This window comes from Amphiura filiformis, chromosome 12 (genome assembly GCF_039555335.1).
Source record: "Amphiura filiformis chromosome 12, Afil_fr2py, whole genome shotgun sequence".
NCBI classification, from domain to species: Eukaryota; Metazoa; Echinodermata; class Ophiuroidea; order Amphilepidida; family Amphiuridae; genus Amphiura; species Amphiura filiformis.
This window is the reverse complement of record NC_092639.1, coordinates 63,505,981-63,532,076: the sequence shown is the minus strand read 5'-3', so window position 1 is coordinate 63,532,076 and position 26,096 is coordinate 63,505,981. Positions and strand designations below refer to the sequence as shown.

At 36.5% G+C, this 26,096-nt stretch overlaps 1 protein-coding gene across 1 annotated transcript; it reads right to left on the bottom strand.

The window, feature by feature from the left end:
* Nucleotides 1-9,118: 9,118 nt before the first annotated feature.
* On the bottom strand, nt 9,119-25,818 carry LOC140167009 (lanosterol 14-alpha demethylase-like). The gene is made up of 10 exons (XM_072190488.1): nt 25,728-25,818; nt 24,718-24,843; nt 24,157-24,213; nt 22,327-22,490; nt 21,581-21,660; nt 18,885-19,014; nt 16,958-17,026; nt 15,604-15,699; nt 13,963-14,075; nt 9,119-11,461 (listed from the first exon to the last, which is right to left on the bottom strand). The coding sequence occupies exons 1-10, from the start codon at nt 25,816-25,818 to the stop codon at nt 11,218-11,220; spliced, it is 1,170 nt and encodes a 389-aa protein (XP_072046589.1). The 3' UTR covers nt 9,119-11,217.
* Between the last annotated feature and the right edge of the window lie 278 nt (nt 25,819-26,096).

The window sequence follows — 26,096 nt, the reverse complement described above, 5'->3', positions numbered from 1 at the left end:
TGCATCGCGGATTGTTAAATAATTTCGCCAACCCATGGCACCCATGCACTCTTCTCACTCATTTTGATTTTCCGTGTTTATTATTCCCACTTGCTTTAGAGGCAGCGTGTTGATACGCGATGTCGCGAGATGACGCGAACTAAATGATACGCGCTTTTTTATTTGACGCGGCGTGTTGGTACGCGAAGACGCAAGATTTTTTTGTTTGACGCGATGTAGTTGTTAGGCAGACATAGTAACTGATGCTCAATATTTTGAGGTCCCTGGATATTTTTTTAAGGTATTTTTGCTCATTTTTAGACTTTAATCACTAAGATTGAAAAAAGTGAGGTGAATATGCAGCGTAACTCGGTGAATGATTAGGTTTGCAAAAGTGAAATTTGCAGTTGCATCACCACCGTTCGAGTTTTTATCTCGAAAAGTTTTGCAACTCGGTAATTTGTTATAGATTATCACTCAATTTTCTGATTCTTAATGATTTAGAACATTGCATGATTGTCCCTAATGCAAATGTTCCTAATCATGTCATGATTATAGCTGTTGATTTCTTGGTTTTCAAATTCTAGGGAACATAAGACAGTTTAGAATTTGGGGATGTATTTTAACATGTTTAGAAAGACATAATTCAAGCATGGTGAATTTGGCCGGAGAATCGAAATTGCACAATCATTAGGTAAATTTTGCTTATTTTTCCGCATCGAGCTCATGAAATATAGTAATTTGAAACCATTTTTGGACATTCAAAAAATTTGGTCAAAACATTGTTAATTTTTGGACATTCGTTAGGCGTATTAGACCACATTTCGCTCTAAATTCATTTTTCTGCATTGACCACGCAGTCAGCCGCCTGGACAACCAATTCTTTAGAAATGCTTAGTCGCGCTAAAAGTCGATCGATACATGTAAAAATCAGCACAATTCAGAGATACACCTTTTTGCTATGAAATTAATTTTCTCGGTCAAATAAAGCAATATTTTTTTTCCTTCAGTAATGTCAGTTAAAAACTTGGTGCTTGGATATAGGCTACATTTTTTTTAAAATCCTGGTGTTAAAATTAAGCATCAAATTGTGTCTTTTAGTGTGATATTTTTGATTTTTATAGGCCTTGAATTCGCCTGCGAGCTTTTTACGGAATTCATGTTTTAGCGTCTCAAACTAACATAGTTTGCTAAAGAAAGATATTTCCCACCTCTGTAAAGCACATCGTGTGGGTTTATATGTTATAGTTTTGTCAGAATTTCCGTTTTTGTTTTACCCTTTTTCCATTCATGCTCCGAAAATGTCAAACTAAGTAAAAGTAGGTAATGGTGAGTACTTTTATCTCGAGAGCAACCAGCAGAAATAGTCGATATTTCCTTTGTTGTTATCCAGGTCAATTTTTCATTGAAAGCAAATTGCCCGACCAGCGATTAAATCCCCAATTGGGTGTTCTGGTTAAACATGATCAGTAGGAGCGCTATTGGTCTGGGAATTTCTTTGCTATATTGAAGTTCTGGCAACACTATAGCCATGCCGGTATTCCTATTAAACCCAGGGATATCGATCCACAATGCTAGTACTAGCCTTAGATTTCACGTGTTGATTTTGAAATTTTTTCAGTCGACAGTGAAAGATGGTGAAATCAAAACGGAAATTCTGACAAAACTATGATATATCGCTCACGGTGATGTGCGTTAGAAAGTTGGGAAAAATCCTTCATTAGCGAACTATCTTACTTTGAAAAGCTAAAAGGTTGATCCAAAAAAAGGCTCGCGGGCAGAGTTTAAGCCTATCAAAATCGAAAATGTTACACTAAATGACTAAATTTCACGCCTAAGTTTAACACTAGGATTTGAAAAAAAATACAGTATCAAGCACTACAGTTTTTCCTGACATTTACTGAAACAATGAAAAGGATTGCTTTTCATTTGGCCGAGAAAATTAATTTTACAATGAAAAGGTGTAACGCAAAATTTAGCTCATTTCAACACCAAATTCGATCGTTTGTATTGCCTCATTAAATGACTGAGTGAGCCTTGCAGAACAAAAGAATCGGTTGTCCAGGTTGCTAACTGCACGTTTCATACCCGGGTGTCTTGGAGTAATTGGATACGATTTTTGGACATTGAAAATGTTGAGTGTTTTGATGAATATTTTAAACTCATTTATCACAAACAATCAGCCTAATTTCTTTCATGAAGTTTTTTAAAAAGCTTTTCATTTGCATTTTGAAAGCAATTACTCGGATTATATCTGATTCTCTCATAGTAATCTCTTTAAAAGCTTTATCAATGCTCGGTGTTTAAACATAATAAAAGTTGGTGATAAAGAATACCTGAATACCTTGAATTAAAAAAAAAGAAGCTTTTCATTAAAAAAAGGGAAGGACTTATATAATTATAGCGACAACCTCGAAAGAAATTACTTTTGAGGTCCTCGCACATTCCTTCCAAAGACATTTTTCATTGAAAGATAAACAAAAATTCCTGAAAAAAATTGGTGTCAGTTCCAATTTACAATGTAATTATTATTGGCGATATATCATGTAAATATCATATAGAAACTGACAATAGTTGAACAATATCTTCTAAATATAATGAAGCTAGACTTGTCTAACTATCAGAAATATATCGCCATTATTTTTGACGTGTAAGATCGCAGCATCTGGAAAGACGATATTTTGGCGATATATCATGTAAATATGATATAGACGATAGAATATCATGACGTTAGACTTGTCTGACTATCAGATATATCGCGCCATTATTTTTGAAAGGCATGACAGCATCTAGACTAAAGGTGATACTTTGGCATAGAAACTGATGATATTTGGACGATACCTTCTAAATATCATTAATCTAGAGTTTAAAATTTATGACAGAATCTAGAAAGCTGATATTTCGTCTATATATATCATGTAAATATCAGATAGAAAGTAGCGATATTTAAACGATTACAGTCTTCTAAATATCATGACGCTAGATTTATCTAACTATCGGATATATCGCCATATTATTTTTGAAGTGAATCACAGCATCTAGAAGGATGATAGTTTGGCGATATATATCATGTAAATATCATATAGAAAGTAGCAATATTTTGACGATATTTAGACGATATTATATCTTTTAAATATCACGTGAGCTATAGATTTGTCTGAATAATGATAGTTTCGTGATATATATCATGTAAATATTATATCGAAACTGACGATATTTGGACGATATGTATATCTTCTAAGTACCATGAAGCTAGACTTTTCTAACTATCAGATATATTGCCATTATTTTAGAAGTGAATCACAGTATCTAGAAAGATGATATTTTGGCGATCATGATATCATGTAAATATCATATAGAGAGTAGCAATATTTTGACGATATTTAGACGATCTTCTAAATATCATGTGAGATTTGTTTGTATATAAAATTTATAATGATAGTTTGGCGACATCATGTATATTATAAATATCATATCGAAACTGACGATATTTGGACGATATAATTATGTCTTCTAAATATCACGAAGCTAGATTTATAACTGACGATATTTCTATGATATTTCTGGTAAAACCAGAGGTTCACAAGATATTTTCAAGTGAGACTTGGTAGTTGTTTGACGCTCTGATGATATTTTCAAATGAGACTTGATAGTTGTTTGACACTGTCATGATAGTTTTAAGACGACAGTATCGATGATATTTGATATTTTGTGACGATATTTTTCAAAAAGACCAATCCTGCACCTTTATGCTAGTATTCTCCTCCGCCGTCAGTGTGATTCCAGTCACTCCAGGTACCGTGTTGCGAAGGTGGAGGAGTCTAAAGCTGTATTGACGAACACGCATGCGTTAAAAATGATGTAGCCTAGGTCGAACAATAGCGTGACGTAGTTTCCGGCATTGTTCCTATGCACTTTCACCCTCCTGGTAATGGGCGACAGGTTTGTTTGCTCTTTCTGTTTATTTTCTTGGAAAGAATGGCAACGCCGCTTGTAAATATTGTTTATGAAGCTTTTGCATTTGGGCGATTCAAACTTATTGACTTTGCAAACTAAATAAGAAATGTACTTTTCTATTGGATAGCTTTGTTGCTTTTTTCAATCGCTGGAAGGTTCCATATGAAATGTTTGTCGTGCCACATAATGTTCGTTTTTCGCACCCGCCTATGTGAAAGTTTTAATCAGAGCGTAGGCTTGCATTAGTGTAAGAGTAGGCTACAAGGCACCGGCCATTAGAAGAGAACAAATCTTTCTTGTGTCGAGGCCCCGGGAGACCACTATTTTGTATTTTCCCAACGTGCGTTTTTTCGTTGGTTTTTCTTCAGGAATCTTGGCTGATCGAGCTATCGGCGGTGTTAGGTGTTCCATCACAATTAAATCATAACAGTAAAATAATCGTTTGGGTAGTAATTTACATTAAACCTATAATGTTCGATTTCCTTCAAATTTGTTATTTTTTGCCGAAATGCTGCAATAAATATTAGTAATAACTGCCATGAAGGGTTTCTGTCCATTTTAAGCCGAAATAGGACAATAGGGCACGTAGGCGCAGCCTTTGCTGTTGGTCCATTTTAAACTAATTTACGTTAGGGAAAAATACTTGCTTTGGGTAATCTTGGAAAGTCCTTATACGCGGTTAATAGTGCCTCCCCCGGGTCAAGGCAGCTAGTAGTATGAAACAATTTCTCTGTAGAGTACATAACAATGCACTGGAAATTGGGAAACTGTGGGTGTAAGCAAATCGTTAGGCTCTATTAAATTAATGTTTTGGCTCTCGTCCAGAGGATTTTCATGAATTGATGAGAGAGGGAGGTTTTTTCTTTTATGTAAAATTAGTATTGTTAGTAGTTTTCAATTATTCCCAACAGCGCCCGAGGAAAGGAGGAGGCTCTTTTCTTTGTTTCAAATGTGAGATTCTTAGGGATAGGCCTATAGTAGGCCTACCACAAACAAAAATCCTTGGAAATGATCCTTGTTCTCTAATGAACTCATTTTTATATATATATAAAGCATTCCTAAAGCAGTCTTTAGTCAATTTTTTTTTGTGAAAAATGTATATATAAAAAATAGAAGAAATTGAGGAGGGAGGGAACGAGAACCAAAACATTATTTTTTTCGGCCTTCCCATGAGGCAAAAACTTTATAATAAATTTACTTTATAAATATTCTTAATATGGGAGATGGGTAGAAATTTGGTGTATATTTAAGAAATAAAGGGTAATGCATTATCCTTTACACGAAAATAATGTGTCCGAGGCAGTAAAAACGTAAATAATGGGTGAGGCGCAGCCGAACCCATTATTTACGTTTTTACTGCCGAGGAAATATTGCACGCGTAACCAAGCGTGATGCTGTGCGTAGAATGTGTTACGGCGCTCGACCCATTATTGCAGAATAATGGGCTCTCACGTGACGCGTTTCAACAAATCACAGTGCGCGATTTTGAATAATGGGTCGTGGAGGTAATAGAATATGAATTGATAGGCAGGAACAATGTTTATTACGCAATTCACTACTAGGGCTTTTTGTGGATTTAACACTAGTAAATAACACTATGCTTCGACTATGTTTATAATTCTATTACTCTTACGACCCATTATTCAAAATCGCGCCTCACCCATTATTTACGTTTTTACTGCCCGGACACATTATTTGGGTGTAAAGGATAATGCATTACCCTTTATTTCTTAAATAATGGGCTCTCACGTGACGTGTTTTAACAAATCACAGTTCGCGATTTTGAATAATGGGCCATAAGAGTAATATAATATAATATAAGGACTCGGACTCAGACATTGAGGACTCGGACTTGCACATCAAAGGCTCAGACTCGGACAACAAAGACTCGGAGTCGGACTCACTTTCACTTCTTTTTCATTGACTAACCGTTATTATTTTTTTAAAAATATTTTTAATAATTATATTAGACTTTTTCAACACGGCAAGCCCAATTCAATAAAAGTTGTTCTTCCTTGGGGTCGTGCATAAATAAGCATATAAAATAATTACAAAAGCTTATTAACTAGGCTTAAACATATTATAAATACAAAATTATTAATTATCAAAACCCAAAATGACACTTTCATGGTTATATACTTACAGGTATTACGGTTTTTTTTAAAGATTAATAGTAATGTTAAAGAGTTATGGATATAATTTTATAGTTCATTCCAGCTTTATACCGCTACAGATTGCGCATTTACCTAGCTGGGGGGTTACAACCCCGAGCTAGGTTCCGATTTTCTATCCGATTCTTCTTTCTTCTTCTTCTGGCAACAAACGTCAAAATGCTTCTCCTCCAACATGTTACTCTACAATTACGTAACTTGCACAGCCGTGTATCGGCTATATCCAGTGCCCATAGGGTGCAAAAAGAATCGGGGTCAAAGGTCATTAAGGGGGGCATTTTCGGTATATAACCAAATACCTCCAAAATGCTTCTTCTGCCACATATTACATAGCACAATGACGTCACTTGCACATATGCATCCGCTATACCCAGTGCCCACAGCTGGCACTCAGAATTGGGGGCGAAGGTCATTAAGGGTCACATCTGTAAGTGGTATGGGGCTCAAACTCGGTGACAAAAAATCTAAATGCATTTTCTGGGCATATGTAAGGGGTACGGGGCTCAAACTCCGTGACAACAAGCTTAATGATCACGAGAACATTTTGGAATACTTTGCAGGGGGCAGGTCAAAGGTTATCTGGGGTCAAATCTTATAATTTCATTTTCTGGACATCTGTAAGAAGTACAGGGCTCAAACATGGTGACAACAAACCTCAAGACCAGGGAAACATTAAGGAGCATCATGCATGGGTCAGGTGAAAGGTCATCTGGGGTCAAATCTTAGAATTGTATTATCTGGACATATGTAACTCGTATGGGGCTCAAACTCGGTGACAACATACCTCATGACCAGGGGAACATTTTTGGAATTGTTATGTGCCACCCAAAATTATTCCATAATAATCATTAAAAGTTATATATTTTGTCATCAAACATTAATTTTCATTTATTTTGATATTTATCTCCATTTGTTTGTGCATGGAATATTCTACAAGGCTAATGATTAAAGTGATCAAGAAATTCATATATTTAGTAATGTGGAGAAAGTTCTAGCAACAATTAGATCATACTCTAATGGTCATGAATACTTAATTACCACAGTAGTAAAGTGCTGGCAAGGTGCCAAAAATCGGGGTACAGTGTCTGATTGGTTTGTGTTGAGGTAATGGGCTATTTTAGAACTATGTGTACAGAGTAAGTGATCTGATTGGCTTGTGGCAATTTCATGCACTATTTTGGGAATTGATGTAATGCACCATATGGGATAATTGAATGCTGTAACAGTTTAGATTAATCTGGAATCATAAGAAATAGTACAAAAGCCTTGAGGTTGAATGCTTGAGAGGCAGCAGACTTGGAGAGAATTAAATACGCCAGCCAAAGGCGGTAAGCCAGTAGTGCTTTATTGTTTGTCGGCTCAAAGAAGCGGCAGACTGAAGTCTCCATCACCGAACTGTGATATTTTGCTGGACTAGCATAGAGTGTTATCTGTCTGTCAAGTGGAGCAGAAAGCTTGCTCAAGAGATCTTCAAGAGAGGAGTTTATGGTCAACGTAGAAGACCAGTTGGAGAACACTAGCATAGTAGCTAGAATAGTGAAAAGATAGTCATCAGGACTTTAGACTGAGATTGTGGTAAACCAGGGGTTTACGTTTACCTTGGATAGACAGGATCGCGGACATTGCCGGATCTTGGATCAAGAACTGAGACCATCAACGGAATCTCATCAGGAAGTCAGCCAATCAAGATCTCCAGGCTTTGCTAAGTAACCATAGCATAAAGAAAGCTTTATTGTAATAATTTTGATAATTGTTGTAATATTGTATAAGAAATTGATAGCCATACTGCATTAATTAATAAATAATCATGTGTTCTATGTAATAAACAGTGTGTTTGAGTGTTTGGTGTTGCGTGAACCCGAAGCAGGTGATTTTGGCCTGGGTCATTTTAGTGACCATAACAGAATATTTTGCAGGGGTCAGATACCTCCAAAACACCAACATGCCCTAGCTAGGTTTGTGGTCTATGACCACCACGTGCCACTAGTTTGTATTCTATTCTTGGTAGCAGAATAGTTGCATTACTTTGGCTTTGACGGAAATATAGCTTTTGTTTACATGATTGAAAATATGACGCAAATAAGGAGGTGCAAAATGTTCCAAGATTTGCAGGTTAAAATTAAACAATTTGAGTTCCGTCACGTTCTGTTTAAGTTTGTCACGTTAATGCATCATATTTAGCACATCATCGGTAATCCATGGAGAAAACATTTTACGAATTCCCTACTTTTTGAAAGGGGCATGCCTGTCAATTATATCAAAAAATAAGTTTACAAATAGTTCAGCTGAGATGTTAATATTACCTGTATTAAATGTACTATCCCAGTTTTTTTATTTTTTAGATTAATCATTTTGGAAGTCAGTTTCATCGAATTTCTTGTAAGTACGAGATGTTCGGAAGCTATGGTTATCTGTATGCGTTTTATCATTACTCATTTCATTTGTTGGTTCATTACATATCCTTTGTTGTTGTTTTTTTACCCCATATTGGATATGATATTGAATAATCACTTATACCAACATGAATTACTCCAGAATCACATATCTTAGAAGGATTTATACAATTAATAACCTCAGTGAGTATTTTAATATTCTTATAACCTGGTTGGTTTCATAATTAGCTGTACACGTTTCACATTACTACAGATTTCATTGCGTCTGCTTGTGTAACACCTAGGAGTTCTTGTTAATTGACCACATTTAAATCACCCATATATGTGACCAGCTCCAACAAAACCCGGAAAAGTCGTCAGGCATGTCTTTGAGTTATGTGCCTTTACAGATGACATTCCCATAAACAAATTCAAATTTTTGAATTCTTAATTTCATGGTATTTGACCTTGGGACTGAGTGGACTTTTAAATCCTTGAAAGTACTTATTATTTATAAGAGTTGTGAATACTCTCAATCATCTGGGAATCATAAACGAGAGATAAGATTAACTCTAGTCAACAACAAACATACCTTGGAGCAACCAACGTTGCGGCCAGAAGCACTGATCTTCAGCTGGGTTGTGATGGGACAGAACCATCAGAACTCTACCTCGCCAAATGACGTCACAAGGTGACGTCATCGGGAGTCAATGTCTTTAACATCACAACCCAGCTGAAGGTCAGTGGTTCTGGCCGCAACGTTGGTTGCTCCAAGGTATGTTTATCTGGTTGACTAGAGTTAATCTTATCTCTCGTTTATTAACCCTAACACCTAAAAATCTTACAAAATCTTACAAGGAAAACCACTGCGCATGCATGCATTCCAAGTGATGGCATTGCGCAATCACCCTAAGTCATTTATGGGCACCAAGTCGCTGGCCGGGCAAGCGACTCCCCCGTGGCATGAGGTCGGTGATCGTATGCGTGGCACCCGAGGGGTCCCGGGGTCAATTCCTGGGGGTGCCAAGTGAAATCTTTCTTCATCTTCTCTCCTTTTTCGTCCCTTCTCTGTCTTCCGATAGCAAAAAAGCATGTTCCTTGTTAGGGTTAATAAGAGGTTTATTTAATCATAATTGACAGTTGAACTATGATAATCCCTATTCAATCCTGTGTAAAGCAGGAAACTAATTAGCCCATTACTTAAAATAGCAATTTGGGAAAAATATTAAGGTATCATTTGCAAAATTATCCATATCTTGAAAAGTATTGATGCTATGTATATAATTTTAGTATCATTTTGAAGCTTATTGTCCTGTGCTGACATTTGTATTCAAATCATAAAATGTCAAATATGCGACTTGTTTCTTGTTTTGTCAGAACGGGTCACATATATAATCTTACCCTTCTGACTTAACTACTTGAAGTAGGTGATTAAGAAGATTTAATAGAACAATAGATGTCCCAGGCAGTCTATACCATATAACCATTAACTATTATGGGTTTCCTTTTAAACTGCTTTAGTTCAATAATAAGCAGTTTAAGTTGATTTAAAACTAGATCATCTCTTACTTTGTGAATACAGATTTTGTTAAAATAAAAAGCTACACCACCACGTCTATTAACATAATTTCCATTTAGTAGTCTATCATTTCTATACAAAATTTATTATCAATATTTGTAAGACCCTGCTTGAATTTTGATGCATTTCAACATATAAATTCTCTTTCACTAATTTGTTACAACTGTCATTATTTACAACAGAATAGTTTCAAATTAACATTACATTAAGGAAATGGATATTTAAGTTTGCACAGTATTTTTGTGGGAGATGAGAGTACACCAGACATATCGAATTGCATTCTGAATACGAGGAATGTCCTTCTGATATCAAATAATTTTGAGTTTTTGAAATTCGCCACATATTATGAAAAGTAAGTAAACTTTATAATTTTTTCCCCAAAGACCTAATTTGTTGGGGGGGGGGATCAATATCTTTAAGACGAAAGATCAAAGTTTTCAATTTTTAATCCTCGGCTTTTCATCCCAGCTACATACACTTTAAGTTCACATCACTAGATTTATAAAGTTTACTTCGAGGAATGTTAAATATCAAAAATATCAATTTTAAATCATTTGCCATAAAATATGCATTATAACGCGAATTAAAAAAAATTGATATCGGGACATTCTTCATATTCAGAATGCAATTCCATATGTCCGATGTGCTCTCATGTCTCACAAAAATACTGTCCAAACGTTGCTGCCAGAGCCCATAAAGGTCCATTTAGTGATTTGCTCATCCGGAGGATCGTAAAAATCATTAAAATTCACATTTTCGTACCTTTGTTAGTGTCATGTGCTAACATAGCCTGCTAGTGGTTAACCCGAAAGCCGTGTATTAAGACAAAATAAAACATTTTACATAAATCTGTAATTTCTCTACTTAAGTAAACAAATTGGCTACGGCACTTTACTACTGGTGATAAAATCATTCTTTTGTACCTTACATTTCCAAGAATAATTTAGGTATAAACACATGTGGCTGTTTTGAACATAAAATGTGACATAATTACATAATGTAGTCATCCCCTAAAATCAGATTAGGATTAGATGTAGTGTTTCAGGGATAGAGGGCGAACTATAGTCTGCAATTATAATCAAAATTTTGTCCATATGTAATATCATACTCAACACTACATATTACAGGTGATCTATTCCCTGAGAAGGTAGTCCAAAGTTTACTGTGACTTTTGGCGCAGTTGATACCTAATATTGGGATTGATTGGTTTGTGTATCATGGTTGCATAGTTAGTTGGTGGAAACTGACCATCAACAAGGTCAAATTCAAATTTCCTTAGTAGTACTGACCAGATGGTCTTCATTTGAAGCTGAGCAAAGTGTTCGCCAATACAGCGGTGGCGCCCAGCACCAAATGGAATGAAGTTGAAATTATCACTCTTGAGAGTACTTTCATCTAGAAACCTGCAAATGAAGGCAAACATAAAATTAAACCTTGTCGAGATTACTAGACCTATATTATATTTTATCACTAATGCCAACCATTTTAAATTGATGTACCTTATTTTATTACTTACATCTATACCCCTAGGCTTCGCAGAATTTTAAAATATCCACTTGCCGACAATTCCAATTAATAGTAATCCACTTGCTTAACTTGTTATTTTACTTGCCCTCTTTGCAAACAGTTATTCATCTTCAACTTATGAAGTTACAATATAGGAGTCAGCTTTTAAGACTTAGCATGCAGTGCACTCTATTTCTTTTTGCGTGCGCCTTATAGATAGATTTATTATTATCTTTTCACTCATTATATGATACAAGAATAATACATAAGAATAATACATTATAAAGATATAAGGAATAATACATATATAATAAACTATGGAAATGCATAATACAACGATGAGTGAAGGAATTACAATTGAGGCCCAAAGGCCTCTAGCTCTGTAACCCCTTGATACAGGTATATGGCATTTATTTGACATGGCAGCAGGTTGGTAGACAACAAAATTGCCGAGTCCAACCAACCAGCTGTCACCATCAATGACATATCCTATGTTAACATAGAAGAAAAAAAAATAACAGGGTGCCAAATACATGCAAATGGAAAATGCAATGAAATGCATGATAGAACAAGTGAAACAAAGGCATTTACTCTAATTTGGAATATCGTTATGGTAAATGTAAACAGTACTTTCAGCAAAATAAACTGCAAAGGCACAATAAAGTACTCAAGCGCATGTGAACTGGAAATACACAATCTCGTTGCACTGACAAAACTCTGGCTAATTATACTGAAAAGAAAATTATAACTTAAATACATGATAGATTCATGTACCATGAACATGTCTTAAATCATGTTTAAATTAAATATAATAGTTGATCAAACAAAATAATAAAAACAAAAGTACTCAAACGCAGTAAACCGGTTCATGTAGGAATGAACATGATAAAAGGGGCCCGCAAAAATAAATACCCCGCACTGCATGCTATTACATATTGTCTGGATTGGAGGTGTAAGAAAAAATCTTGGAGTACCCACCTCTCTTTCTCCAAAATGTACCCCAAAATGTGAAGTGCTGATGACAAAAGGTATTTCCTTCCCAGTGGCGTAACTGGGGGGGCAGGGGGGGGCGGGCAGGGGGCAACGTTCCCCGGGCGCCACCATTAGGGGGCGCTAAATTGACCAATTCAGCATCGATTCTGTGTCCCTCCAAGCGATGAAAGTCAAAATTGTCAGCACAAAATCAATTGAAAGAACATCTTAAGACCGATATTCAACTTCTAGTAACCAAAATTAATTAGTGGTAGGCTTTATTTGTCCAATATTTCTTGCGCGATGCCCACGATTGATTCAAGAATGGGTTGGGGGCATTATGTAACCTTAGCCCTGGGCGCCACAACCCCTAGCTACGCCACTGCCTACGATATCACTGTGTAAGATATTCTCGGGGGGGTAGGGCGCCAATTTTGTATTACGCCACTGTTTTAATTAACTTATGTATAGTGCTATAAAACAACTATTGTCTTAAATTTGTGAAATGGAATATAATCAATCGGTGGAAGATGTATTGTTCCATTAAGGAATTGAACAACCCATCTTTCACCTCGTGGTTTTACTTCGACCAGCACACTCATCACAGACAGTTCGGCAGAGTTTCCTTTTCTGGAAACATTCTGGAAGGCGGGCATTTTAAAGAACTTATTTTATTTCGTTACCCCTAAACAGATTAGCGACAAATATTGCAAACATAGCTATATATAAGCATAATTCTATATTTTATTCTATAATTCTATATTAATTATCATGAAATTATTAAGCGATTTTATTGGGGGGGCAGTTTTGTTACATGGTTCAGTGTACAGGACTAAATTAATTAAAACACTAATATTACTTAAAAATTGCACGACAAGAAATTTATTTGCTCTGATAGAAAGTTGCATATTTATATTAACTATCTAGTCTTATTATGGTTGTTGGCACGATCGTATTTGTAATGTCGTGTCCGTATATTATTACGTAATATAGTAATATTTATTGGGAACATTTTGTCAAGCTCTCCATGAAAGATTATAAAATAAAATAAAATAAAATAAAAGCCAAAGAACACATCAACATTATCTAAATACAACCATATTTGCTGTCAGTAAAAGCTATCAACTTAAACACACTTCCTTACCCAAAACATTGTCTTTTCAAATAGGACTACTAAAATCCAGGGCAGTGCATTGTGGGAAAAACTTCCTTAATAGAATGTTTCCAAAAAATGAAACTCTGCTGAACTGATAGACATGCAGTTAATATTTGTATACTAATACACCTAGATGGATAGAGACGCTAGAGGTTAGGAGTCTTGTCTTAAAGGCACAAAACGCTAGTACCACCGCCGCGGTTTGAACTCGCAACCCTATGATTACGAGCCACTGTTCCCGGTAATTACACCCCACAAACACAATCTTACCTATCTGGATTGAAAGCATTTGGGTCTGGTGACCAGTTCTCATCAAGGCACTGGTTAACAATTGGTGACACACATACTGTGTGTCCTGGTGGAATGGTGTAGCCTCTGTAGCTCTAAAAACAAAGATGAAGGTAACTGATAATGTACAGGTCAATATTTTTAGCATGCTTTATGAGAATAATCACTATGTTGTCATACATGAGAATAACAATAAAGCAACTAACTACGTGTAGAGGTAGCAATATTATAAGCAAGCTCTTGACACTATTAGATGCCTATAATACATGTAGATTTTTAGAATGGAAAAGAGAAAGGATGAGTGTATAAGCCCAATCGGCATTGGAAGTTTGCAATGCATTGTACTACAGTTTTTGCAGTTTTGGGACACTTTGTCCTTTGACCTTTCAGAAAATTCAGAAATATTGGTTTTTTGTACGTACAAAATATAATCTAAAATGTTTTACAATATTTAAAACAAATATAAAAAATATTAGTATTTTATAAATTAATTATTTGGTATTTTTAATGATCAAAATTATGACAATAATAAGAAAATTAATAATAATTACGTCAATTTTCCCGATATGTCAGAGGTCAAAGTGTCCCAAAACTGCTCTCCAAAACCGGAAGTTAGAATAGCGATTGGGCTTTTGTCACACTTTTGTATCGACTAGATCAAACCATGCTGTCAATCAACCTACTGTCCCGTTACATGGACACTAAGTCGGGTGGGGTTTCATAGCCAAACATGCATATTGGTCCAAATCGAGATTGTTCATGTACATTTGTACTGCAATGCTGATGGTCAGAATTGTGTTGGGGTGTCATTTATCTCTGCTGATTGACAGACTGTCTCACTAAAGCACTTTTTGATTTTCAAAGTCGTTCCTTTTGTTTTTGGTGGAATGGGACATTACTGATAACAAGCTATGTGCTATCATACTGCTCTGAAAAATGGCAGAGGTGATTTGGTCCCCATGAGTGGCAATACAATATAGTGAGTCACTATTGGTGGCCTATATAAGGGCTGCTACAGACTATGAGTATTCGACGTATAATATCGATGTAACGTGTCTTCGTTATTTAATCTATTTCCAGTAGTACAAATTTCTAACGAATGCTTGATACTTAAAATCGATAACATGTAATGATTTTACGTCATCAAACATTCGTTGGAAGTTTTAGAATGGTAATAGATTAAATAACAAAGACGTGTTACATAGAATATTCTACATCCACTAAAAAGTCCGCAGCGGCACTAAATTGTTTGGTTTGAATAAGCCCTTTGGCAATTCCAGATCATGGTGCATCATGGGTAATATTTGCCGATAAAATTGGAGATAAACACGATGAGGCTACTGTACATTTTCAATGGGGTGAACTTTAAAGTTTGCATATAAACGTTTTGTACTGGAATTTCGCTGACACTCCTTCACAATATCTTTGAATTTCACAGGAAATATTAACATAGGAATGAATAAAAAATGTTTTACAAAATTATCTTTTTGAAGGTAGTGCAAAGTTCGCCACCATTGCAAACGTACTGCAGGCTCCTCGTCTTCATCTCCAATTTTATCGGCAAATAATACCCATGATGCATCATGATTCTGGAATTGCGAAAGGGCTTATACGCACACTTACCAGTGGTACTTTAGCCAATCTTAACATAGTCGGAATAGGAGCACGGAGACGTAAGGCTTCCTTCACACAACGGTCTAAATAGGTCATCTGCATGGTCTGTAATAAACAGGAGATATTTGTACTTAATGTCATTTATGTAGGATCAGGTAAAATATTCCGGACGCACTATTAGATATTATCGGGGGGTAAGGGTCAAGCATATTCTTTTTCGCTGCCTTTGCCGGCATTTTTTCCCCGCCGAAGTGGGGAAGTTGTCGTTTTGCAATTTTCATGTATACCTTATACAGAGTTCGGTAGGGAAATCATTTTAACGCATCAGTGAAGCAATTTTGTTTTTCTCTCACTCTTCAAAAAACTCCATAGCCCTAGTCTTTAATCAACATGAAATATTTGTACTTGATGTCATTTATGTAAGGCTCAGTCAAATCTTTACTACAGTCTGTCTCTTGTCTGTAATGAACATGCAAAGCACAACGGAAATGTACAAAATATTGAAGCCAAATATCCTGATCCCTACACTTGCATTATATTGTATACTGCGCCAAAAAGTATCCTTACACTTGGAAGAAAAATCTCAAAACTAAATTTCAAAAAATTTCAAAACTAAACTAAATTTGGGTAAATTTATTTGAATCCAATGTGACCACAAGAAGTAAAGTTACAAGCAATTGAATAGACGAACGTCCCGTTTTAAAAGTGACAAACTGGTCTATACAAGGCGCAAAAAGATTCCAACAAAGACAAAGAGACAACACAGTTTCTTCAATGAAGCTTTTTTAAAGCAGTTTTTATTTCAGTTTTTACTTCTCTGTACTTTTCATAACTTTCATTTTATTTCTCAGTTCTTTTGTTTCAGTTTTCTTTTGTTCCTTTTGTTTTAAATTAAAGGCACGCATAAATTAGCCATTCACCACTCTCAAACCAGATGTTTAGTCCGTGGAGTTTTGAATAGGCCAGTTTGTCACCTTTAAAACTGGACCTACGTCTAATCAAATGCTTGTAACTTTGCTTCTTGAAGTCACATTGGATTCAACGGGGTGTCATAATGTGACGGATTTGATAGTGCATCTATTAAATAAACAAATTTATTCCAATATGGTTCTGTTTTGAAATTGTGATTATTTTTCCAAGTGTAAAGATACTTTTTTGGGCGCAGTATTTAATTATTATTACTTTTTCAGAGTCTTGGTATTAGCAGCGACTTATCCTGCGACGCCATCACGGTATCTTCATTCAAATGAATATGACCATGTGACCGGAGGATTGTAAGAAGACGCCGTGATTGTGTCGCAAGCTGCGTCACTGCAAAGACTCTGAAAAAGGTAACTTTTAAAGCAAATTATTAGACTGTTACCTCATCATAATCTGGAATGTACTCTGGGTCTGCCCCACAGATGCGCTGTTGCTCTTCATAACAGCTTTCCTGAAACATAAACACAACACAGTGCTTAAAAATAAAATACACCAAAATGTTGCAAATTTTTCATCTGAACATGAAGATTTGTCGAAGAAAATGAGTAAGAATTCTGAACATAAGGCTGTATAATGTGACCCAATCAAAGTACTCATTATCCGGATCCATGTTTTACATCCAAAACTCTGTAACCTATTTGTCATTCCAAAACAATGCTTCACTAAATTTTCCCACTTGGGACCCCTGGATCTTGGGCCCAACTGGCCATGTGGTAAATTCAGCCCTGGTGAAATGTGAACCTTAAAACATATCAATCACACACAAAATATCCAAGTCACTCCATTCATTTAGGGATTCAATCATGTTTTACCGTTGTTCATCACCGTTTAACAACGATGCGGCCGCGTCGTCTGCGTGGTTTACCGAGCGAAGTAAACCACGCAGACGCGCCGGACGCGAGTTGTTAAACGGTGTTCATACATACTCACGATATAACGACGTTTCTGATTGGATTTGCGCCCTTTTTTGCTGGTCATAAATACCGTTTATGACCAGTACGCAGGGCATAAACAAGCTGCGTCACGCAGCGTTGGAACCCAATTAACGCGATTCACGATTTGCTAGTGTTGCATACACGCGTATGTCACCGCGCCCATCACACGCGCAGCGCAAGAGATGAACGCGTTGACTTCCGGCCGTTGACCTCACGCGCTGCTTCCTGCAAGTAGGCCTACTCATTTCCTCCCAATTTTTGAAGGAAAACGGTATGAAAATGTTATTTAAACTTGTAAACTTTATTTGTTTTGGATTGCTAACAATGTTCAGAATGTTGGGTATGTATGAACGGGGTTCATTCATAGGATTTCGGGCATAATCGTTGATTTATGCCCTCGGCTCACGCCTCGGGCATAAACAGCGATCATGCCCTCAATCCTATGAATGAACCCCTAAATGAACAACGGTGAAACATGATTGAATCCCTTTCAACAACGAAAAGAAGCTAAAGATCGTATTATTTCATGAGGAATGTCAGTTAATCATTGCCACTCAGCCTTACAAAAACTTCGATAATTTTTCTGTTAATATCAGCAATAAAACTGGGATAAAACTACAGAATAAAACTGCAATGTTTAGCCGCTGAAAAATACTGAATTTAATTTGTAAAGCTTGCATACGCACACAGGTTCCAAACATGACGAATTTACCCGCTCTCGCGTAACGCGTAGTCTCGCTCGCGTTCGCGTATACGCTATAGTAAAAGTGTGGATTCATCACGGATTAACAACGGTTGGTTCCTGTACAAAGGTATAGGAGGAGTTGTTGAAAATACTATGATCCATAATAGACGCTATTTCACAATTTGGCTTAAAAAAGGTATAGTAACTAGAAAAATAATAAAAAACAGCGTTTACAAAATCAGACTTGATTCTGACCTCTTCATACCGTTGAACCAATAACATACAGTAAGCCAAAAAATTAAGGTACCACTTGTGTTCACCCCTGTATATACTACATAAAGACAAATGTGTCAAAATTAAAACAAGCAGCCGATGCCTGTACTCTTTAGCTCTGATTTAAGACCTTATTTGTTGAAATTGGTTGAGAATTAAAGAAACGGTAGTCCAAAACCTGATGAAGATACGAAATAAAAGTTGCACATTTGTGTTCTAATCAATGAAAGCACGACGCTAGTTTTTCGTGCTAATCAATGAAAGTACAGCGCTAGTTATCTTGTTTGCGAACAATCTTTATTTCTTAAACAATTTCAACGAATGAGGTCTTAAATATTACATATCTGCCTTTGTTTAGGATATACAGGGGGTGAACCTAACTGGTACCTTAATTTTTTGGCTTGCTGTATTCTCACCTGTACTTGTTTATTTTGTGCTAGAAAGAATCCTAACCAGGAACTGGTAGTAGTTGTTGTACTCTGTCCTGCCATCAGTAGTGCTATACACAAACCGGCTATCTCCTCATCAGTAAGGTGCTTGCCATTTCTATGAGAAATGCAAAATTAACATAGAACTTCCGAAGCAAACATTTGGATGTTTCTTTCTTATCCTGCCATGATGGAATAGCACAATTGCCAGTTAATAGGGCACTTCGTGATCAACAGCCTCATCCCCCCACTTACTCACAACCTAATTGTATCATTAGGGGGATGGTCAATTAAATATCCCGCGTGAACGTAACGATTCTATGTGCATTATCAATACCACGCTGGTAAAAGTGAGATGGTAAATCGTCCCATTGAATCACACAGATTTGACGATTTACCATGGTCTCATACTGAATATTAACCGTAACACACAACCCTGCTTTTTGCTATCGGAAGTTAAAGAAGAAACGAAAAAGGAGAGAAGATTAAGAAAAAAGTCACTTGGCACCACCGGGATTCGAAACTTGGACCCCCTGCATGTCAAGCACACGATCACGGACCGGTAGCTACACGGATTACGCTGCCCCAGGCAGCGATTCCGTGAGGATATAACAGTTAGGGAGATTGCGTCATCGCAGACCCTGGGATTCACGCATGCGCAGTGGTTTTCATCGTGGTATTTTGTGGTATCTATGGGTGTAAGGGTTAACATATGGAGTTTCTTTAATTTAGACATTGTAAATCGTTGACAAAATTCATAATTTGGGCATATTCGATGTCTACCTTTATTTGTAAAGAGTTTTATTTGAAAGGTTGTGAAAAACTACATCTAATTTTACTATTTTACGTTATTTAAGGGGGTACTACACCCCCTGCCCAATTTTGTGCCTATGTTTGCATTTTTCTCAAAAATTATAGCGCATTGGTGACAAGTAAGATATGTACATGTATATTATAGGGGCAAGGACTACAACTACTGCACTGGAAAATTTATTTCAGCACAGACAACAGTTGTGGAGTTACAGTCAAACTGAGGGAAAACCAATATTTGATCAATAAATCAATAACTACTTGCCCTGAGTTGCTGAATTTTCAGTGCAGTAGTTGTAGTCGTTGCCCCTATAATATACATATCTTACTTACCACCAATGCACCATAATTTTTGAGAAAAGTGCAAAAATAGGCACAAAATTGACCAGGGGTGTAGTACCCCCTTAAGCTCTAACATTAGTTACATTTCTAGTTATGATGGTGGCATCTCAAGCGACACTCCTAATTCTTTTCAGTCCAAGGACAAAGGATCGATCCGTCACATACAGACCACATGATATTGAGCCATGCTTTATAAAAGGCAAGGCAGAGCATAATCTCACGCTTTCTACAACTACACTAGAGCATCACATCCAAATGATGTTGCCATGTCAGAATCATCGGATCCTCTCTGGTTATGCACCCGGGTTCTGCACTAGGGCATTGCAGATCCAATATGTTCATTTCCGTCATGGGCTGGTTGGGTCTTTATTTTTCATGCAGAAAGTTATTCAAACGATCACCAGAATTCAATATTATTATTAAGTACATGGCTCATGTTTTTGCCCCACTGACAGACAACGCACGGTTCAGCATAGATCCGGGTTCAGCATATTTTGAAAGTGTTGCAAGATACTTCAAGCTAAGGGAAGTTGGACAGCCCTACACAATAGTGATATTTCAGTGACCTGGCTGTTGCTAAGAAGGTATTTGCTCTACTGTGGGAGAAGTCACAGATATTTAAGGATACAATCATAGGCGTAGATCCGGGGGAGGGGGGGTGGATGTTGGATAAATCCCCCCAACATTTTGCTAGAGGAGTGGTCCATACAATCATCCCCCCAATGTTGACGCCTGTATGCATGTATGTGGGTTTCTGACCAAATTAACCGCGAATTTGGCCACTCAAAAGTGGCAATTTTTTCACAATTTATTTCAATTTGGCACCATGTTTCATCAATTTACCTTCAATATGGCAAAAATTTTCGAGGCGCTACGCGTGCATTTGTACCATTAACTTAATCTGTCGCCAAAAGGTGCTGGATTCACTATACTTCAAGAAATATTCTCCAACCCCACCACCCCCCTTCCATGTCAATAAGAAATCTACGCCATTGGATACAATTGTCATGATGGGTGGTTTTCATGCCAAAATGGTTCTTTCATTAATTCCCAGCCAATAAGTTAGGTCTGAATCAATTTAAAAGTACTTCAATTTTTAGTGGACATGCCTACTACTAGCAGATATGACAACACTCGACATCACACAAGGACTTGCGGCCATCAAGCATCAGTCAAAGTGATGAGGACACATCTAAGGTTGTTAAAGCAATTTCCAACTTCATTGGGTCTTTCCAGGTTGATTGCAACAGTGTCATCTGTCCTGTACTGCTTGTTCTCGGGGGCTCCAGTGCCAATCGACATCAACATGATCAAAGAGGATCTGCCACAAGCAGAAATCAAAGGAAGAGAAGCGCCTTTCCAGGAAAATATTTCCTATTTTGAAACCTATTCTCCTACACATCATAAATCCAAAATAAAATCAACACCTTCTCTTCGGTTTATACGTTATCACACTTTGTATTTGTATCTAAATGCACACTAAACACTTTATATATACCCCATCCTAAGCACCACCAGGTAAAAGTACATACTTATACTTAGTATCAATCAAAACTTGCAGCATATCATCCTCTTCTTCTTCTTCTTGAGACTCTCTTCTTTGTTTTATGGCCTACAGAAAAGAAAAAGTAGTCCACCCACTTCATTTAATGCAAAAAAATGAGTTACTTTTGGTCTATGCACATCATTTTTGGGTCACGTTTGTCTTAGTATATTGTGCTGGGGGAAATTAGTCCCTCCCAGTCAGTACACCATTGACAATTAAAATAACAGAACAATGGATTCCCGAATAGACGAATCCAACGAGCCAAGTCATGGTCAGGATTTGGTCGGCCATTACTGGGTCCCCGCAGCACCAAACTGTTTCTTTTGTGTTATAAACTGTCATCATTCTTTTGTCTACGTGTAACACGGGTGATAGAATGCAGTTTAAAATACCCTCCAAGGCGCATCATTTCACATTTTAGGTGAGATGGAGCCGACGGGGACCCAGCTATGGCTGCCATTGAGGTGTAGGAATGCGTGAAATTGGATTCGTCTATGACTTTTATATAAATATAAATAATTACATATTCTTCACCCTAACTCTGCAAGGTTAGTTTGGGCAGGTGAATCTCAGTGCCCCTATACTTGATCCAGTGGATGCAACCTGAGTGTTCTTTCATTCATTTCTACAAACAAGGTTCTTGTTGTGCTTTGCAATGTACCAAGCATTGAATAAAATTCAATTAATGTCTATAACACTCATTCAACATATATTGTAGCAAAACAAGCTTACCTTGTAAAATATTTTCTTTAATTCACGATGAGCTCGGTCTCGCGTAAGGAAACTGGGGAAAGGGACCCAAGGTGGGAAGAGCCATCCCAGAGTGTTGAATCCACTCTCTAGGTCGGCATAGAGCTGTGCCACTCTTTCATTCAACATTGAACGAATCTCTTTACCTAGATGAAACATCATTTAAAAAGAAGTAGTCTTTCTCGTAAACTGAAATGTTAAATATTGCATCTACATTTCTCAGATACTTAACATTTTTAAATTTCAACTTGTGAATCAGCAAAGGCAGAATACCCATATAAACAAATATCATTCACATTTTAAGCCATATAACAACAAAAACAAAACAAAACAAAACAAAAACCCACACAAAATTATTAAAACGATAGTAACAAAATTATAAAAGCATAAAAAAGCAAGACGTTGAATAAAAAACCATAATAATAGTAATAACATTCCTTATAGCAGTATGTATACCTTACTTCCAGTTACACATTTGCCAATTCACACTCGTACTACAAACACCCTACACAAACTAAATACACCGCAACACCATCACACCCCTACATACCACACACCCCCATAACCACACTCCACACACCCTTGCAACCACATCCTAACTACAGTCTAGCGCACGCCTTATCCAATATCAACAAACAGGCATACACAACCACTAGACGAAGTTTTGGATGAGAAAACGGACATTTTGGTGAGAAACGGCCAACATGGATAGAATTTAATTTTCTCATTCTTTTGGATGAGAAAATAATAATGTTTATTTTGAGCTCAGTGGGGATTAGCAATTCTCACCAGTTTTAATAAGACAATAATGATTGACACACACACCAGGAAGTTTCTCATCCAAAAGAATGAGAATATCATCAAAATGTCATCAAAATGTCCGTTTTCTCATCCAAAACTTCCTCTAATGAACTCCATACCCTTTTTTCCAAAACAATTGACTGGAAAACACAGACACACAGTTTATTTACAATTTAAAACAAATTATCAGCTCGAATAATGTACAAGAATATAAATGAAAAGAAGGTACATAGCGAGTGGTCTTTCTATACATTTGAATGCGAAGGTGGAACAACATGAAACTGCTCAATTCAACGTTGTGATTATTGTAAACGTTTCCGTCGTTTAATATTTGTTCCGTCGTCAAATGCTTTCAAAATATTGTTTTTGATAACATATTACAAATTCGGAATTGCAAAATGTGTAATAATGTTGCAATTCAATTAATAGTTAAATTTGATGATATTTATCTACAGAGTTCCTATCCCTTTCTGTATAGTGGTCATTGCATGAGGATTTGGTCACGCTTGCTGGTCTTGGTATGTCGTGCCCATGGGTCACGTGCGCATTTATAAAAGCGCATTTATAGATATAACCGAAGTACACTGGTAACTAAACGTTGCATAGTGTTACTGTTTTTCATTTAAATAAAAACGAATGCACTTAACAAATGTTCAGGGTACTATACAAAGTGCCATCGGTACCTCATCGGGCACCGATAGCACTATAGGACCAAAAAAGATGTTGTGCCTTACCTTTCTAGCAGTTTTGTTGTGCATTTCATTGTTTTTTGCTCCATAATGATGAATGTCAGATTAGTGCAAACCATCCCTTTGTATTATACAGACTGTTCAGGGCATCAAAGTGTTTGCAGTGTAAAGCTATTTTTACCAATATCACCGTCTGTGATTGGCACCTCGCATAATTGGGTCAAGATTATACAGGGACGGTTTTATCTTGTATTTGTCACTATGGAAAACCACAATAACATAAAAGTTACCTTACAAGTGGTAGATTAAAATCTTTACTTACCATGTAAACAGCTGCTAGTAGTCAGGACAAGCAGCTGAGACACGGCAACACACAGATCTGCAGGAAAATGAGGAAAAGCACATTTAAATCAACCCCTCTCAGCAACTATTGCCAGAACATAGAGTTGTTTGAATGGGAAGTGCAAACACATGCAAGAGAGAGTGCAGAATGATTGACTGCAATGCTGTTGAAAGCTACACAAATGGTGACAGGAGGAAGCTGCAGCTAGTATGGCCTCCCCCAAATATATCCAACTTGTAGTCCTCTATTTATTAGTAATGCAAAAGGATTTCTAATTCACTGTTATTTGTGTAAATTGATAACAATCACATCAACATGTTGCATGAAATTTTTGGAGAATCAAACTGGAATTTTCCAAAGGTATTTTAAGGTCTTTGCAAAAAATAAATTGATTCTCACCTTTTGAAACTCCTATATACCGGTTTATAGTCGACCAATAGAATGATCTTCCCATGCACTTATATTTTATAGAGTGTTTTCATGTCAGTTTCTCTTTCATCAAAAGACATACTCTTATTCAAGATCATGTATAGTTCTTACCTGTCTCCCCCTTATCTCCCCATCTCTTGAAGTACTCCTGAGCTTCTTTTGTGATAAGAGGAACATGTTTCCTAAATTGACGGCTGGTTACTCCTGTCTTCAAAATCTTCTTCTGTTCTAAAACAACTAGATATCAACAAAACAAATTCAAATTTCATCAGTCCATCAAAATGGTTATGGATGCATTGGTTCTCAATAGGCAGCCCACATGCCAAACCCGGCCCTCTGACTAATTGTGGTTGGCTCTTGTTGCGCAGCTCTAAAAGATACAGTAAACCGAGCAAAACAAGGTCTATTCGGGCATCTAACACAGATTTTTGACTAGAGTTTGGCCCTCCAACATGTCCAAGGCTCGCGAACAAATATAATTGAGAACCGTTCCATTACATTCATTATACATTTAGTTTATAAAATGTGAACTTTTAGAATAGAATCAGATCTATAGGCAATGTATTTTGCTTCACAATCACCCAGAGTACTATAATGTCTTTATCTAAGGTATTTGGTTATTAGGTTGCAACACAATTAGAGATGATTTTCTGTTGATTATTTATTCAAACATTTGTAAAATTCAATGACTTTACAATGAAAACCAACTGCATTTGTTACACGCATCAATTCATTTTGCCAATTCTGTTTATTGATATTATAGTGAATTTAATCTAATACTGGAACTTACTTAATTTTGTATCAGACAATCAGACAATAACATGGCAAGTTGTAAAATCAAGCGAGTTCTGCCAGTATTCCATTAAATTCTACAAATTTCTGTTTAATGATACTATATATTAATGCATTATTTCAAAATCCATGCATACAAGAATATGGGATCTTTCTGGAGACGACCATATTTTGGACGGATTCTTTGGAGGCAATTACTTGCTTCAAAGGGTTTATTAAAATTTCTCCTTACACCCCTTTGCGCAAAGGAGAATATCTATAGACTTACAGGATTTGGTACATCAAACACCACTCCTTTACCAAACACAGGCACTGTTATATTGGCATACACTTCTTCTGCATTGAGTTGGTCATTTTACTGTTAAGTAGTAGAGCACTTGCGTCAGGACCAATGAGATAGGTGAAGGTTTGTCCTACCATGGTGAAGCTGAACACATCTCCATACTGAGCATGACAAATAAAACAAATGAGAAAAAATAAAGCAAATTTTAATCAGAATCAAGGTTGGTGGCTAAATTTTGCTACAGCACTGAAAATCAAAAGAACTACTTCCATAAAAAATACAGCACTAAATACAGCGGCGCAATCAAATTCAAATTATAATATTTTTTTCAATTTGAGGGAAAATTGTCACAAAATTCTAAGACTTGGCACAAGTGTAAGCAATAAAAATCTTTAGTATAGGCTAAAATTTAATT

What these genes read in the sequence shown, in the direction of transcription:
- LOC140167009 (XM_072190488.1), bottom strand. Translation starts at nt 25,818, where the DNA reads ATGGTAGGACAAACCTTCACCTATCTCATTGGTCCTGACGCAAGTGCT. An exon ending in TTGATTGATACTAAGTATAA is followed by an intron (nt 19,015 to 21,580) that starts GTATGTACTTTT and finishes CATTTCTCATAG; the next exon opens with AAATGGCAAGCACCTTACTG. An exon ending in CACAAAATAAACAAGTACAG is followed by an intron (nt 17,027 to 18,884) that starts GTGAGAATACAG and finishes TTTATGTTTCAG; the next exon opens with GAAAGCTGTTATGAAGAGCA.